This window comes from Lissotriton vulgaris, chromosome 7, assembly GCF_964263255.1.
Source record: "Lissotriton vulgaris chromosome 7, aLisVul1.2, whole genome shotgun sequence".
Lineage (NCBI taxonomy): Eukaryota > Metazoa > Chordata > Amphibia > Caudata > Salamandridae > Lissotriton > Lissotriton vulgaris.
The window spans coordinates 274,772,546-274,789,084 of NC_141695.1; the positions used below are offsets into that span (position 1 = coordinate 274,772,546).

Sequence of the window (16,539 nt, forward strand, 5' to 3'; positions counted from 1 at the left end):
CCTTTCTATACTCTATCTTTCTATCTTTCTATCTCTCTCCTTACACTCACACGGGGGAGAAGTACAAGCAGGAGAAGGGGGATGGTCCCACACACAAGCCAAAACCGAAAAGACGCAGAGAAAAGCCACTGCAAATGCGGAAAAAAAAGCATCGCGAATGGTAAACAGCAACAAGAGTAGCATTGCGTCTGACATTAAGATAGTGTCCCTAAACGTCAAGGGTCTAAACAGCCCGGTGAAAAGGAGGAAGGTACTCGAACACCTTAGGAAACTCAAGAGCGACATATACGTACTCCAAGAAACAAGATTGCAAGCAGAGGACATCAGCCGCATAGGGGCCAATTGGATAGGTGAGGTGCAGGGCTCACCAGCACAGAATAAGAAGAATGGGGTAGTAACGATTATAAGCAAACACTCCAAAATAGAGGTGGTAGGCTCTCAGGCAGACACACAAGGGAGAATGCTCACGACGACACTCAGAAGGGCGGGGGAGACATTCCATGTAGCTAACATATATGGGCCCAACAGTGACGACAGAACATTTTGGGAGGGGGTGGGCGCACAACTGTACTCACTACCACTAGGAGACTTGCTGATCGTCGCGGGGGACATGAACCAAGTCCTAGATCCAGCAATTGATAAACACCCATACAGACCAAGCCAATCTACAAAAAATCCCCACATCCTTAAAAATCTCTGTTCCAAACTAAGTCTAAGCGACCCTTGGCGCATAAGTAACCCAGACGCCAGGGAGTACACTTTTTACTCCAACCCACACAACTCATACAGCCGAATAGATTATATTCTGATGTCAGAAACACATACTCACCTCATAGACCACACTGAAATAGGACCCAGAACTATATCAGACCACTCACACATAAGCCTAACACTATCGGGCAAACACAACGACGAGCCGACCCGCAGATGGCGATTCGATGACAGCCTGCTCCAAAACGCCCCAGCGAGAGCCAAAATAGAGGAGGCAATAAAAGAATACCTACTACTAAACGATAAACCAAACACAAGCAGGGAAGTCCTATGGGACGCCCTGAAGGCCACCATTCGGGGAACAGTCATGACAGTCAAGGGAAGGATGAACAAAGACAGAAACAAGAAAGTTGCAGACCTAGAGAAGGAAATTAAAAAACTTGAGAACAGCCACATAGCCAGATTAGAGGACAGGAACACACTCACAAACCTAACTAAATTAAAGTACGAACTAAACAGGATACTGAGCGAGAGAGCGGGCACCTGGATCAATAAATATAAATCAATTAATCTGTGCACTGCAAACAAAGCGGGCAAAAACCTGGCATCCTACCTGAGAGGGAAGCAGAGACAACACACGATAGGCGCCATCAAAGACAAACACGGCATATCCCAGACCTCAAACAAAGACATCCTTGAGGTCTTCAGGGATTTCTACGAGAAACTGTACACAAAGGATGACACACTGCAAGATGATGGGGGGAAAGAGCTACTAGCGAACATAGCCACACCCACACTGACGGACCAGGAACGAGACATCTTGGAAATGCCCATAACGGGGGATGAGATAGAGAGAGCCACGCAAGGCCTCAAAGATAACAAGGCACCCGGACCAGACGGGTTCACAGCAGGCTTCTATAAGCAATACCTGAACTTACTCAAACCCACAATGAGAGAGGTATTCACGGCATGCGCCCAAAGCGGACACATGACACCCTCAATGGCTGAGGCAAATATAATAGTGATACCCAAGGAAGGGAAAGACACAACAGAGGCGAAGAACTTTAGACCGATCTCCCTCATCAATGTAGACTGCAAAATGTATGCAAAAATACTAGCCAATAGACTCAACGCTTACCTTCCGAAACTCATACATAACTCGCAAGTAGGCTATCTCAAAAACCGGATGTCACATGACAACACAAGACTCCTATGCCACGTAATTAACCACTCCTCACGCAGCGACAACGCAGCAGTCATGATAGCTTTAGATGCTGAGAAAGCCTTTGACAGAGTCTCGTGGCCCTTCTTGGATCAGTGCATGGGGAAATTCAGGTTAGGTCCAAACTATAGGAAGATGGTGATGGCCCTATATGAGAACCCCAAAGCAAGGGTGGTGGTCAACGGAGGCACATCAAACACACTCAACTTGGGAAGGGGAACTAGACAGGGATGCCCCCTGTCACCAGCCCTATTCCTGCTAGCCATAGAACCGCTCCTCACGATGATCAGAACCAATGTGGACATTGTAGGGATACCAATAGGGGGGGAGACTTTCAAGCTAGCGGCGTACGCAGATGATGTACTAATAGTCACCGAAGACCCAGAGAAATCCATAAAAGCACTGACTGACACCATTGACAAATACGCCAAGGTCTCGGGGTACAAACTTAACAGGGACAAATCTGAATGCAAACCGCTAAACATCCACGCAACAAGAACAGTATTAGGAACATCAGGACTTACATGGCAACCAAAACCTATAAAATATTTGGGTATCCTTTTCGAGAGGGACCTAAGAATGACACTGGAACACAACGAGCACGCAACGATACAGAAAATCAAGGACAAGGTAGAGGGGTGGTCCCCCAGGTTCACAACATGGTGGGGAAGGATAGAGGCGATCAAAATGATGCTCTCACCAATGGTCAACTATTTGCTAACAATGCTCCCACTGACTAACACAGAGAGCTTCCACAAAACACTTGACAAGTTACTAAACAGCTTCCTTTGGAGGGGAAAGAAACCAAGAATAAGCCTACACAAGCTAAGGCCATCTAAAGAACAAGGGGGCCTGAACATAACGAATTTCAAGCGATTCCAGACAGCATGCATAGCTAGACAGGGACTACATTGGCTAGACCCAAGAAAGGAATACACCCCAGCATGGCTATCCTTTGAGCGCGGCCTACTAAAGGGCATGAACCCCATAACTCTCCTGACAGCCACACGACACCCAGCAATGAGGGAGAACCCCATACTCAAGAACACTAAGACAGCTCTACTGAGCGTCGACAAAACACTAGCAACAAGCATCAGGGGAGGCCAATTTGAATCCCTCTGGCACAACCCTACCTTAAAATACAGAGATAAGGTTCTGGACATGCCTGTGTGGTACGGACAAGGCATATCCACGGCCCACGATCTAAGACAAGGCGAGAACACAACGTTTGACACACTCAAGGAAGCGCACAACCTACAAAACATAGAACTATACAACTTCCTGAAAATAAAAGTAGCTATTAGGAAGGCAAACCTCACAAGCCAGACACCTTCGCTCTTACAGCTTGCAGCCAATCTCAACAAAACAGGACACCAAATAGCACACCTCTACAGAGCCCTACGCCCCAAACACACCAAACTCAATGACAAAGTCACAAACTTCTGGGGGACTGTAGCGGGGAAGGTACTAAGCGAAACAGAAAAGGCTGAATTGTGGAGATCGACCACTAGGAAAAAGATAACTGCCTCACTAAATCAGACCAAATACTGGCTAGTGCACAAGGCTTACTGGACACCGGCCCGCCTATCTACCCTGGGGATCCGAGAGAGCGACACATGCTGGAACTGTAACGATGGTAGGGGGGATTTAGAGCATCTCTTACTCAGCTGCCCCCAGATCAAGGACTTCTGGGAAAGAACGGGGAAGCTTATCAAGGACATCACTGGTGTAGCCATACACATAGATTTTCCAAGTCTAGTCCTGGGTTTTGCATCCCCATCCATCACAACGACAGAAGACCGCGACCTCATTGACCTACTGTTAACGGCTGCAGTCAAAATAATCCTAAGCAACTGGAAGGACACCACAAAAGCGACACCGCAGGCATGGCTCAACTGGGTCACTTTCCTAAGAGGGGCGGATAACATCACAGCGAAATACACACCGAAAACACACAGGCAATCAAACATGTGGAGGCCTTTAGACCTCTACCTTTCATCGCATAAACCCCCCTAGGCGCAGACACCAGACACTAGACAGCCACCGAGGGACACACCACAGGGACCGACACTCCAACAAGAGGAACCGGCTAGGAAGTACACTCTCCTATCTCCTACCTCTATCACTCTCTTTCACTCTATCGTCCGGGGTGCTATACCCACCAGGCAGATCAATGGGGGGAAGACAACGCCAAGCAAAGCTCGGATAATGGACTTCCGCTTCCTTCTTGGACTAGTAGATCTATCCGACCCCACGAACCATGGCAAGGAACGAACTATTGCAGGACAATATTACTATACCCCCCCCCCCCCCCCCCCGGCGCCTTCTTTTTTTCTCTTTTCTCTTTTCCCTCTTTCTTTCCGCCACTCATGTATGCTCCATGTAAATATATATTTTTTTACATACAATAAAAAATTACAGAAATCAAAAAAAAAAAGAAAGTAGGGGAACGTTAACTTTCATTTTTTTTATCTTCGGTTGAAATGGTTCACGCTTATTTATTTAATATAAGCAATTCAGAAAGAGTTGGGTGGTATTTCTTAAAAATGACTGCCTCTACAGCACAAACTTTAGTCTCATCGTGGTTTCTCTTTGGGTATATTTCTTACTGGTTAACAAACTTCGAGGTCGCTGCCTCACACATCTACAGGTGGTGTTTTATCTTAAATGAATGTCGGCTTTCTAGCAATATTAATGTAGATACTCCCCTAATTGTTGCAATCCTTTACTTCCATTAAGGGGTTCGAGATGGGGGTCTAGTGGTGGTACCGAAGTAAGGGGGCAGGGCCAGTCACTTTGACCTGAACTAAGTCCACAGGGCTGCTGCAGCGAGGCTCACATCAAAAGGTAGCTGACTTGGACCCAGTCCTTCCGGCCTCTGAGGAACAACAGCCCTAGGATAGCTCTGCACTGCAAGTAAATCACTGATTCGCAAAGCCAGCCATCCGTCATACAGCCTGATTCATGCAAGACCCGTTTTGCGAGTCTCTAATAGAGATTCATAAGGAATCGTTATTACAGGCTCGCAAAACGGGATTCATGTAGGAAAATCCAAAAAAAATGCGATTCCTACTTATTCCTTATTTGCGAATAGCAAATTGCTATTCGCAAATAAGGAATAACTCCCCATTCATTCCTATGGGCCAAAAGGCCCATAGGAATGAATAGGGAGTATTCCTTATTTGCGATTAGCAATTAGCTAATCGCAAATAAGATAGCGATTTAAAGGGTGCCAGGGGTGTCCAGAGGACACCCTGTAGCACCCCTTAAATGCTAATTTAAACAGGTGTTGCGCACACACATGTCCAAAGGACATGTGTGTGTGCAACATGCAACTCAGAAAAATGCTTTTAAAAGCATTTTTCTGAGTTTTTGCTATTTACCACGAGGTTTGACCTCGCGGTATATAGCGGCCCGAAATTGTGATTTCGCAATTTGAAAATGGATGATGAATTCCATTTAAGGAATCTCAAATAGAGATTCCTTAAATGTAATTCCTCGCAAATTTGCGAATTCGCTATTACCGATTTTTGCATTTGGGATGATGAATCCCAAATGCAAAAATCGCACTCGCAAAGGGCCAGATTCTCAGAATCTGGCCCTTTGCGAGCGCAATTACCTTTGATGAATCAGGCTGTAAGTGTCTTCCGCCCCATAAGACCATCGCGCATCCCCCGAGGGTTAGAGTTTGGGCACAGGGGGTATGTGATTTTTTCCACTCAGTAGCGCTGATGCCATGTGTGTCACAGGGAACATAAAGGAGAGAGAAGTTCCCTGATGTAATCTGCGCATTAAATTCAGTTATAGGCCTTTGCCTGCACGAGTTTATTCCAGCAGAAGCTGAGCTCTGCAGTCTGCACTCAACTCTAGATGGGAAGACGTGTCATCAGCTGCTCACCTTTGCACAGAAAGAAAGATGTGAGCCGTAAGGCACTGTAGGTAAACTGGCCTTCCTCCCCTCAGCTGGGTAGTAAAGGACAGCCATAATTGGTATATACTGACCCCCCCCACCCATTACGATGTTGAGCCCTGATCCTATTCAGGGCCGGACTGGGAACCAAAACCGGCCCTGGCAAAGTGCTCGGCCGGCCCCCCCTCCGGGGGGATGGGGGGCGTGGTTGGGTGTTTGCGACCGCACTCATTGCCAGGGCCGGTTTTCGGCCGATTTTGTTACAGGCCGCAAAAAACGGCCCTGTAACAAAAACGGCCCCCTGGGGCCCAAAACCGGCCCCCACACATGTGGCCGACCAGGGGATTGCCCGGTGCCCGCAACGGCCAGTCCAGGCCTGATCCTATTGTATATGCTACACTATTTATTGCCAATGCACTGCTCCCACCCTAACCCCAGGGGTGGTTTACACGGTTTGGTGCTGTGGCGAATTCCATGTGACATTCCTTTTAATTTGAGGGTTTTTATTATTAATTCATGTCATTCTATTCTCTTTTCACGTGTTTCTATTTTGTTTTATGAGTTCTCTTATTATAGCAATATTGTTACATTCCTGGACACCATGTTTGTTCATTAAGTTTGCTCGTTTGGCTCTCTACATAAGTAATGGCCAAATGTTACGCCCACCACTTTCAATTGTCACCAGCCACCACTGCTACTCAGAGCGTAGGACCGCAGCTCCCGCAGCAGCCTCTGTGTGCCAGTTGTACCGTGTCTCACTTCACCACGCAGCCACATCTCAAAAGCAAAACTTCTCTCTGCACGTCACGTCACGTGACCCTCATGTCAAGAGGGCGAGGTCTCAGGTGCCACCGCAACTGTAGGATGTTTGTTGGGTTGAGCTGCTAAGCACTTTAGCTGAGGAAATTGTGGCATCAACGAGAGCTCCGAAGTCAACGAGGGATTGGCTGGTACGGCTCAGCATTCTAACGGCTTGGTGCGCGTGAACGGGCCCCTCTTTTGCTGCACGAGGAAGCAGGCGAGGTGCACAGAGGACCGGCCACATAATGGCGCTGCAAGTGGAGCCTTATGGAGCAGGGCAAGCCGGAACTGACGACGGGTAAGAGGCCAGAAATAGTAAGACATGGGGGACGTGTTTTGCAACACACAACTTCACATTTGTTGAGCTCACACGACTTTTTGTTAACAATATAGTTAACTATCACGTTTCTTCTTGCAAAAATAAGAACGCCAGCGTTTTAATCTGTAAAGTTTAATTAAACACTTTTTGCAAAATAAATACGATCAACTCGCTTTTGAGTTCTTGCAGACAACACCGACGATTCAACTGCTGTAAGTAGTGTCCTGTGTCTAAGACCTTTATTATTTAACACCGATGACATTTCTTTCATATTCAGAGAAAGCGCAGATGAAGCTCCATTGAAAGAACTTTGAATATCAGTGTTTTCAAGTATTCATTCATTAGTAGTAACAGCACAATTTCAATCCAAAACATATTTATTTGTATATTTATATATGCTTATAAAAAAATATATGGGGGCCTTAACAAAGGCTTTTTGGAGAGTGTAAAGTATACCCCTTTAGCAAACTCTGAATAATCTTACATTCATTTGTGAATTGATTCCAAAACATCTAAACTAGCAATATAATAGGGGTATTCAGGGGATAATCATCGATAATTCGAACAAATGGACAGGACTGAGCCCTCTTTGCACTTTTACTAATAGGGTGTTGGACGTTTCAGGGTTACTTCATACAGGCCTGTAGACTACACACAAGTACTCCTGGAGCACACCACCCATACTCACAAAGGCTTTGGTGAATCGGCTCCATAATGTTCACGTTGGCCACTGTACTTCCGCTGTTGACAGGGTGCCTAGGGCCTCATTTATGAAAAGTGATGCATCGCTGCGAGAAAACAGCGATGCGTCACTTTTCATTGCGACCTCCTTGCGACCCCAATGATGCGTCATATTTACAATATGACGCATCATTGCGCAAGGAATTACAGATACGTCAATATTTCTGACGTATCTGTAAGCGCAAAAGTGACGCATTGCTGGAGTGTGTCACAAAAGTGACGCAACTCCAGCAATGCGTCCTTTCACATGGGGAAAGCCCCATGTGAAAGGGCTTGCGTCAGTCTTACGCGTGCTGTGAGGCAGGCGCAAGATTTTGACGCAAGAGCGTCCTAAAAGTGACGCAGTGAAATCTCATAGATTTCACTGCGTCACTATTACGAGGCTTTTTGCAGGGGATATACATACATACATCATACCTGACGCAGGTATAATGTAGCGCAGGGGTTTACAAAGTGACACATCTGCTTAGATGCATCACTTTGTAAATAGTGCGCAATAGGAGGCATGTTTTACGCTGCCGATGCATCACAAAAAGTGACGCTCCGGCAGCGTAAAAGTGACGCACGGACTCATAAATGAGGCCCCTTGTATTGAAAGAGAGGGTTTTGGGAACATTGTAGAAAGTTAGATGGTTAGTTAAAGTTCTTCCAGGGCAGTGATACTTGAAGTACGGCAAGGGGGCCGCTTATGGCCCCCATGGTGCCCCCCCCCGTAAACAGGATCACCCGCTGCTGTTTAGATACTGATGCACTCATTTTCAGAAAAAAATTTAAATAAATGAGAAAGCATTTATTAGCCTGCAAATACATGGTTTCCAATTTAATTTTTTTTAGACCTCTATCACAATCCCTGACCCACCCAGACCCACTACCACCAACCTGCTTGCATTTAGTGCGGACCTCAGTCACACCACAGGTCATACTTTGTGGCCCCTGGATAAATGTTTGCGAGTACCCATGTTCTAGGGCAGAGATCTTTAAACTATGGGGAGCGCTCCCCTGGGGGTCGGTGGATGGTCTTCAAGGAGGGCACACATGACTCTGCAACTACATGTTAATGAAGATGGGCTGGAACTGCGGCCTTATTCATTTGTTGCATTTCCTAGCTGTCTTCATCTACACGCAGCCCAGAGTGCTCTGAAGGGAGGTCATTGAGTGTCAAGAAGTTGGCTGAAAGATAAGAACTAACCTTTGCAGATGTCTGAAACCTGAGCAACACATGACTGAGCCTTAGTTGACACTTCGGGCAATAGGGACCTTTGTACATAGTGCTGTGAGGTTCCAGTGTGTGAATATGTCAGTTATTATTTTAACCTTTCATTGCACACAGTCTAACAAAGGCTGCTGCAAAATGACGCAGTGTTTGAAGTAAAAACACCTTCCTACAAAAAATAGCTTTTAGTAATGTGATCAGACTGTACCTCACGTAACACTTTTTATAAGTATAAGATAACACCCCTACATTACCTCTAAAAAAAAAAAATCTTTGTCACTGACGCATTAAGCAGGGCCACTGGAGTCATGTGGAAGGAGAGGACCAATTTATGCAACAGGGTTGATTAAATTGTTTAAGAAGAAAAGGTCAATTATGCAGCATGAGCCGACACATTTTGTGGTTAGCTTTATTTGTTGTATTTTTTGTTATGGTAACGCTGTCAAGGTGAAATATTATACCTCATAAGTACCAGTTTAACACCCAAATACATCAATAAGCAACTGCAAGATGACTTTTTATGAAAGGCCTTCTACTGCTCTGGAACATGTTCCCAGCCATGTTTTGAGAAACGTTTCATCCATTTGAACTAGAATCACATACATTGTTTGCTAAAATCTGCAGATTATGCAACAGATGGTGAATTATGTAGCAAATGCGGTAAGTGTTTAGCAATGCAGAAAACACTTCTGACTCAGTAACTCATAATTCCAGTGGCCCTGGCTTTAAGTGACTAATCAATTAATGGCTGGTAAGAGGAGGTAGTGTAACAGCCATAGTGGCCAGTCTTGAAGCTGGGGAGCAAGGTTCGAGTTTTGACGGGAGGCTCAAACATGCTGTGATTCTGGGCAAATCACTAATCTCCCTGAACCTGAAAAAAAAAATTACGTTTCCGTCTGTAATGCAATTGGTGCCCATGTAAAGTATCTTCGGGTCGAGTACGCACTATATAAATGTGCAACAAAAAAGTAAAGGACATGTGGTGAATTCTCAACATCCCGGAAAGTCCATTGCGAGACACTTGTCACATTTCAAGGATCTGCCAAGATGTTCATAGTCTCCAGACCTTACGAGTGAGACAAGTCCACCTGAGTGCCAGAGTCAAGCATCTTAGTCTACATCAGATGACGACACCACTTCTTCACCTCATATGACTTGATTTGGAAGACAGGTGCCAGCAGCTCGACAACTCATTGAGCAAATCTAATTTATAATTGTTGCCCATACTTTTTATTTAAAAAAGCGGGAGATGTGGTGTTGTGTGATCGTGTTTGCTCTACCAACCCACCCTTGATTTCAAGCAGAGGGACCTCAAAATCAGCACTAACCATCCAGGGACAATTGTTTTTGTAAAAGGTGAGTCCAGGGGGTGGCAGGAAGGAAGTCAGCCGGGTTCCATTCAAATGCAGGGCTCTGGTCCTTTTGACCCTTAGGGACACTAAGTAATGGTCCAGGAAAAAGAGGAAAAGAGTGAGATTCATAAATATAGTAAACAAGATGGCCCAAAAGACGAAGCACTCTGTGGCAGCTTCATTTTTATGGTAACAAATGGCCAGAGACCGCTTCCTCAGGGAGAAATCCCAAGGGGTTGATATAAGGGTGGGTCCCTATATATAAAAAGGGCGATCCATTAGTGCAGCAGGTAATGCTGTCTGGTGTGTAAGTGGTGTTGCTGCTCAATTAAGGCCTTCTTATTGTGGAGTAGAGTGGGTGCTCATTTTTCCTGCTAGTATCAGAGCCCTGGCCATCCTTGCTGATTTTTAACATAAAGGGGCAGAAAGCTTCACTGGTACTGCAGGCACAGTGGCACCAGGAACCAGAGGTATGAGGAGCAAGCTAAACTTTAATTATGGCTGTTTACTATCCTTCCTTCTTAGCACTAGGGCCCACTGTACACTTTCCAGTGTTGATTTGGGCCTCAGAGCAAGACCACTGACTCAGTGTCAGTGAAATTGGTCTCTCACCCTCGCAGCTCCACCATTAAGTGAGACCTCTCCAGATCCCCTGCACTCTCGAATGTTGGTGTTCGAGGCCCTCCTTAAGCCACAGGTTATACCTGCTCCTCATCCCTGGTGGTCCAGTGGACCTCTGCCTCCTTTCTCTCGCTCTGCTTTCCCTCTCCATTGCACTCCTTTTTACCCTCATTTCTCAATCTCTCCCTCCCACTCTCCTTCTATCTCTTTCCTCCACCTTTCTTACCCTTTTCTGCTTTTCAGCTTTATTCCACTTTTATTAGTATTTTCCCTTTCCGCCTGTTTTCCCCGCCGCTGCTGCCCCCGCAGCCCCTTCCCCCAGCACGACCAGCGTGACTGGCCCAATCCATCTCCCCTCCCCACTCACACCTCCCAGCTGTACAGCCCTCCCCGACCCCTACTTAATGGCGACCGCTGTTGCACCAAAGGCGAGCCCGTCTGGGCCTGTCTGCAACCCGACTGTGACCAGCGCCAGGAACCCTGGACCTCCGTACTGCCAAAGCTACAACCCAGCGACACTCCACACACTCCACCCAGGCTGCAACAACAACTGCAAGTAAGCATCACCAGCCGACAACCACGGACCCTTCAGCTGTCACCGATGTCGGCACACCTTCAGCACTGCCAGGAACACAGGCCCAGCTCAATCCGCCTACAAGAAAACACCCAAACCATAGACCCTACAATGCATTCTCCTCAATGTCTCATAACTCCACAAACACGCCACTGAAATCTAGGACCTCCTTGACAGCACCATTCTGGGCATGGCATTCTTCACAGAAACCTGGACCAACACAACCTCGGGACTGGACATTGCCATCCCCATTCCTCAAGGATACAAGATCTCCAGGAAGAACCCCCACCCACCCGCTGAGGAGGAGGAATCGCCATTGTCCAAAAATCCACCCTCCACTTGAGCACACTCCCCAATGAGCCCACAGACCTGATGGAACACCTGCACTGTAAGCCAGTCCTACCACCAACCTCCGGAGAACTCTCATCTACCGACCCTCTGGACCCCGCGGACCATTCGCCAACTACAGCACGGACATCATCTCCCGGCATGCCATCACATCAACCAACTGCACCCTGCAGGGCGACCTCAACTTCCACCTCGACAACCAACTAGACCCCAACGCCACATCCCTCCTGGACAACCTCCACAACATTGGCTTCGCCAGATCATGACCGAATCCACGCACTAAGCGGGACACACCCTCGACCCCCTCTTCACAACAGGAAATTCCATCTTTTTCAGCCACACCATTGAACTCCCGTGGACAGACCATCGATGCATCCACTTCACCTTCAGAACACCCACTATCCACAGAGCCCAGCACCTGCTCCCATGAAGAAACTGGTCAAAAATCACTGATGACTAGCTCACCTCCTCACTCAGCAACTCCACCCTGACCAATGCGAAAGACAACGCCCCCAACACTGCCACCCAAATTCTGCACAGATGGGTCACCAACAGCGTCAACAACCTAGCCCCCCTCAAGAAGAACAACAATGCCCACACTAAGAAGGCCAGATGGTTTACCCCTGAACTCTGAGAGTCCATGCGCACCTGCCGCTGCCTCGAAGACCTGGAGGAACTCCAAATCTAAGAAGCCCACAACAACTTCAAAGCCGCCACCACCACTCACCACCAGCTCATCAGAAATACGAGGAAAACTGCAATTGAAGAAAGAATCTCCACAAACGCACACAACTGCAAAGAGCTCTTAAATATCAACAAGGAGTTTGTCTAACCCACCAGCGAGTCGACTGAAATTCCCCCCTCACAAGACCTCAGCAACAAACTCAGCACCTTCTTCCACCGCAAAATCAAGAACATCTACGACAACTTCGATGAAGAAAACCAACACGCGGAACCCCCACCAGCCACCTCGACACCCTGAAGCCAATGATTGACAGCTGGAGAGGCCTCACCACTGAAGTCAATCCACTCTGGGGCCCCCATGGACCCCTTCCCACCACATCTTTAACAGAGCGCCGACACCATTGCACCCATGCTTTGCCACACCATCAACCTCTACCTGGCAAACCCCTCCTTCCCCGACAACTGGAAAGAGGCCAAGATCAACCCCCTCCTGAAGAAGCCCTCGGCAGACCGCACCAACCTCAAAAACTATAGATCCATCTCCCTGTTCCCGTTTCCAGCGAGAGCACAACATCCTCAACCCGTCACAATCCGGCTTCAGAAAAAAACACAGCACAGAAACCGCCCTCTTCTCCGCAAAATATGACATCCGCTCCCTACTGGACAAAGGAGAAACAGTAGCCCTCATCCTCCTCGACCACTCAGCGGCCTTCGACACAGTATCCAACCTGGGCCACCTGGTGTCGTTCCAGGCGTCGGGGTGTGGGCCCATGATGAGTACTTCTGTTTTGTTGGTGTTGAGGTGTAGGCAGCTGGGAGTGGGATCCAGGGGTCAGAGGGCCCCACTGCATCACAATTATGACTCTCTCACTTAAAAAAAGATACATGGGAGCTTATTTTCTAACATTGGGACCAAGGGCACTTCTGCAGATAAAGGAAGACAACATGTAGGAGCTCTTTTTTTCTGAAAGGGCTTATTTCAAGATTAGAGTAATGGTCCAGCATAGTGGCGAAGGGGTATAATAGACAGAGGAGCTAGCCTGCTACTCAGGACTGAAGGTATCATTTATTTGTGTAGCAAGTGTAGTTGCATTGAGAACCAGGAGTTTGATTCATTTGCCGTTATAGAAGTTTCATATTTATTGTGGTTTATGAGCTATAGAAAAAGTACACCTGAAATGATGTCAAGAGCCATGCCCCCTGCGCAAAACCCTTTCCCTCTCGCTCACCCAACCTTGCAGTAAAGTTTTGGAGGAGGGGCTTGATATGAAAATATTTTGCTGAGGGCGGAAGGGGGGGGGGGTTTAGAGCAGAAAAGTTTGAAGACCTCTGTTCTAGGGCCTCTGGGAAGGAGCTCCATGTCTGGGAAACTGTTAACCATAGCTGCTTTAAAACCTTCCTTGTGAAGGTGTCTGATAAGGTTTTACCATCAGATAGCCACTGACTGCTAGGGAAATTAATATTATTGATTACTTTAAATGTTACAAGGGCAAACAACCTAGGCCATAGACGGATAACAAGACTTGTACTAGTTTTTAATGTTGCTCTGTTGATTACCCAGGAGTCTGTCCAGAATTTTCAACACACAGGTTTGGAAGTTTTGTATTAGAAATCGCATTAGTAGTAAAAGCGTATTAGAAATAAGCCAAGCTTATTATGAATAAACAGAGGTTAAAGAAAAAATAGTTGAAGTTACATTTAACAAATATAAATTGAGTATTATATTTTTACTTTAATTATAAAATCCACAAAACACGAATAAAACAGCCGCACAGAAGTCTTCATTATGAGCAGTGATGAAAATCTAGGGCCATATTATCAAGAACAGCGTTAAAATGATCGCCGCATTAGCGGCAGAAACCGCAGCTAAAGCGGCGATAATGGGCTTGATAATATGCTCTTGTGAATTCCCATAGAAGCTCAGGTTCACACCAGCGGCAATCATTTTGACCCCAATGGCCCCAAATCCCTTAACAAGGTCTGTGTGGTAATTGTACTTGGATATTTACCCCGCAGTAGATTATTTACATCATGTATTAATTACCTCCCCGCCTTTGTATTTTCTTGTCAGGCATCACCAGGATAAGCCTGCTGAAATCTATCTGGACGAAAATTCCAGAAAAAAGGGAAATCGTTCATTATTTTGTGTAGGAAGATTAATTGCGTGAGTTATTCATCATTTTCTCTTATGAAATTTGGAAAATATGTGTTGACCACACTTATTAAATACACGCCAGGGTAGCTGTGGTTATTGGGTGTAGTAAACACCTACCCAAAACTGATGAATTCATTTTCAGGACCGGACACTTATTTGTGCAAACGATGCTTGCAATTCAGATAGTGTTTTGTTTTTAATCTTGAATATCTGAGTTCATTTAGTGGAGGTGAGTGCACACACAGCTGACACATCAATGCTATTTTCGTACTGTGGAGCACTGTTGAGCTGTTTGTGTAGGACTTCGGGTTTCTGAAGAGTTGCATTGCATAGATGAGCTAGTTTGCCTGAGGTTGAAGGAGGAGCTGAACATCCACTAGGGTGCCTTGCCTTTTGATGTGAATCATTCCAGTGTCCTGCATGTTTTAAATAGTGGTCTACTGCCAAGGGGTGGCACGGGTTGTTTTTCCTGGGTGGTGCGCATGCATGGCACTGAATTTCTCAAGTAATTGTTGTTAGAAATCCGGGTTGGAGAATCCGAGTGCAGGCAGAAGTTACTGAGTTCCAACTGTGAACACAGGGGTGCTTCGCTCCTGGTGTCCTGAGACCACTGTACTGCTGACCCCCAGATCGGAGACCGAGGACCCCTTTGAGCACTTGACTCCTCTGGCAGCCAAGAGCAGTCCAGGCTTACTCAGGGAGGTACTGTGGGACAGAGACACAGAACTCAGCAACAGACAGCAGTCAACGAATCAATGTCTTTGAAAGTTTTTTTTTTTTAAAGTACGTTATTAGGAACAAAAATATAAACTGTGCAAAAAAATTCAAAACTCGACAAGATGGAAACAGCAATGGCAATTCCCTCTAAAGAGCCACACAAAGTGCAAAGGAACAATATTAGGAATAATTCACAACCACCTAATAAGACCGCAAATGCTAACTAACTGCCTCAGGGCCAAGGGTTCTTAAACACTTTGAGCACCAGCAGTCCCATGTACCCCTGAAATGTCAGCACTCCATTTGGTCTCCATTAGACAGCCATACAGCAGAGGTGAAGATTTTTACTGTTCCTAATTGATGATTGTTACTGTTTAAAACTCATTTCCTTACAATCGTAACGGTAGGGTTTTGGAAATTCAAGGTAAAGAAAATTAACAGATTTGCATTTTTGAGCACAATAAATAATCAAAAAATTTTAAAAGTATGTAAGCAGGACAATGAATGTGGCGTCTGTTACAATAACTTTGTATTTTGTATTAATCACCATTGAGCTGGACTTTCTTGTGAATATATTAGCCCCAACCTACATTGGGAACATAATACATGAATTTGAATTTTTACATTTAAAGACTGTAACTGGAATGGAATGGAATAGGTTTTTATATAGCGCGATAGTTACCCGCAGGCGTCCTAGCGCTCAAACTGAAGTACAGGAGAGTCAGGCAGGTCGAGGTTATCTGTTGAAGAGGAAGGTTTTTAATTTTTTTCGGAAGGACAAGATGTTATGTTCCGACCGGATGGGAAGAGGGAGGGAGTTCCAGAGCCTTGCTGCATTTGTTGAGAACATTCTTCCTCCACTTCTTTCTCTTTTAAACCTGGGGGTGGTGACTTGAAAGGCGAGAGTCGACCTTAACTCTCTGTAGGGGTGGTATGGGGTGATCAGAGTATGATTGAGGATTGCTCCCTTTCTCCAGTAAGCACGGTGGGCGATACACATGCTTTTGAAGCTGACTCTGTCTTTTACAGGTAGCCAGTGCAGGGTTCTGAGTTCGGTTTTCACTGATTGCCGACGGGGGATGTGCAGAAGAGTCCAAGCAGCGCAGTTTTGAATAACCTGCAGTTTTTTCAGGGTGGATTCGGGGGTTCCTAAATATAGGGCGTTTCCGAA

General features: G+C 46.2%; 1 protein-coding gene across 2 annotated transcripts in view; it reads left to right on the top strand.

Annotated features, from left to right (window-relative positions):
• The first annotated feature begins 6,680 nt into the window (after nt 1-6,680).
• Nucleotides 6,681-16,539, top strand: part of LOC147701382 (nectin-3-like) — a 166,883-nt gene continuing 157,024 nt past the window's right edge. The window contains exon 1 of one of the 2 annotated variants that reach the window (XM_086930071.1): nt 6,681-6,942. In XM_086930071.1, coding sequence (XP_086786197.1) covers nt 6,890-6,942 — 53 coding nt within the window. In that variant the 5' untranslated portion in view covers nt 6,681-6,889. The remainder of the gene's footprint in view (nt 6,943-16,539) is intronic. The other variant, XM_086930072.1, reaches the window with a different exon arrangement.